Source organism: Cucurbita pepo, chromosome LG09, assembly GCF_002806865.2.
Source record: "Cucurbita pepo subsp. pepo cultivar mu-cu-16 chromosome LG09, ASM280686v2, whole genome shotgun sequence".
In the NCBI taxonomy this organism is placed as follows: domain Eukaryota; kingdom Viridiplantae; phylum Streptophyta; class Magnoliopsida; order Cucurbitales; family Cucurbitaceae; genus Cucurbita; species Cucurbita pepo.
In genome coordinates, this window is record NC_036646.1 from 9,406,786 (window position 1) to 9,408,541 (window position 1,756).

General features: G+C 37.1%; 1 protein-coding gene across 2 annotated transcripts in view; it reads right to left on the bottom strand.

Annotated features, from left to right (window-relative positions):
- Positions 1-1,182: 1,182 nt before the first annotated feature.
- The window catches only part of LOC111801374 (GEM-like protein 4), a 3,253-nt gene continuing 2,679 nt past the window's right edge, over positions 1,183-1,756 (bottom strand). For both annotated transcript variants that reach the window (XM_023685350.1, XM_023685349.1), the window contains exon 4: positions 1,183-1,472. In XM_023685350.1, coding sequence (XP_023541118.1) covers positions 1,290-1,472 — 183 coding nt within the window. In that variant the 3' untranslated portion in view covers positions 1,183-1,289. The remainder of the gene's footprint in view (positions 1,473-1,756) is intronic.

Genomic DNA, 1,756 nt, shown 5'->3' on the forward strand with positions numbered 1-1,756 from the left:
CTAAAGATGTTCTAGAGAAGCTCTTAAAGATGTTCTAGAGAAGCTCTTAAAGATGTTCTAGAGAAGCTCTTAAAGATGTTCTCGAGAAGCTCTTAAAGATGTTCTCGAGAAGCTCTTGAACTTTTTAATGGCTAAAGATGTTCTAGAGAAGCTCTTGAACTTTTTAATGGCTAAAGATGTTCTAGAGAAGCTCTTGAACTTTTTAATGGAAGCTCTTGAACTCTNCAAGAATCTAACGTGTCGGTCTTAGAACATGATAGGCTCAAGAATATTTTGAGTATTAATTTTGATATATTTATATTTTTTAAGCAGAACTAGATGGTTGTCTTTTGTCCCTATGCCCAAGTCAAACAAACGATTTACATGTCAATATCGTTGTGTGGGTCTCCACCTGAATTTCTTCTGGCTTCGCCCCGCTCAAGCATAACTAGATGGTTTGATTACTCTTTTGTCGCTATACCCAAGTCAAACAAACGATTTACATGTCAATATCGTTGTGGGTCTCCATCTAACTTTTTTCTGGCTTCGCCCCGCTCAAGCAACCCAAGTGAAACAAACGATTTACATGTCAATATCGTTGTGGGTCTCCACTTGAATTTTTTCTGGTTGAGCGGCTCAAGCATAACTAGATGGTTTGATTAGTCTTCTGCCCCTATACCTAAGTCAGACAGGACGATCAGACAGGACGATTTACATGTCAATACCTGAGTTTCTTCTGGCTTCGCCCCGCTCAAGCATAACTAAATGGTTTGCCCCTATACCTAAGTCAGACAAACGATTTACATGTCACTACCGTTGCGGATCTACACTTGAGTTTCTTCTGGCTTCGCTCCGCTCAAGCATAGTTGACCATCTTTCGGGTCCGTACAAGCATACTCATACTGAACACATCTCATAAGATCAAGGTCGGTGGATGGGTGCGGGAGAACTAAAAAAGCTAAAATTTCATCTCTATGATTTCATAAAATCTCATATAGTTCATGTGATTTGATAAAATGTTCAAAAGGGATAATTCATGAGAATTTTAGTAAGCATATAGACTAATTCAAACACTTAAAATTTTATCGTTCTGAAACGACCAAATTTGTAATTTAACANTATATATATATATATATATATATATATATATATATATATATATTTAACATGATTCAATCCAACTAGCACTCATCTGAATCTTACAAAATACAGAACAATCCCTTAGAGACACTAAAGATGTGGTTTGTGAAATCCCTAAGAATTTTCTAACTTTCAAAAAACCACACCAGAATGTGATGCAACCATCTTCTTCAACATCTGTGAGCCATGGAAATGGCCTTCCGGAGAGTTTTAAATGCCTTCTCATATCTCAAGAATCCCATAAACCAGAAATCAAAGTTGTCATCCGTCACCACTTCTATATACTTCATATCTGGCTCACTAACATTCTCGCTTTGGTTGGCCTTTATGACCTTCTTTAATGGTATCATAACCTGCACAAAATCAAATCACACCCCACTTATACGAACACGTTTGAGAGTGTTTTCCGAATGATCAAAGTCAATTTAGTCATCGTTGTTAACGAACATGTCCTAATTGCTAGAGAAATTCTTGAACTTTGTAATTGTTAAAAATGTTCTCGCCTCCCCTATTCAGGCTGGAGTTTGAGAGTGTTTTTGGAATGGTCAAAATGTTCTCGCTCCCCTATTCGGGCTGGAGCTAGAGAAATTCTTGAACTTTTTAATGGCTAAAGATGTTCTAGAGAAGTTCTTGAATT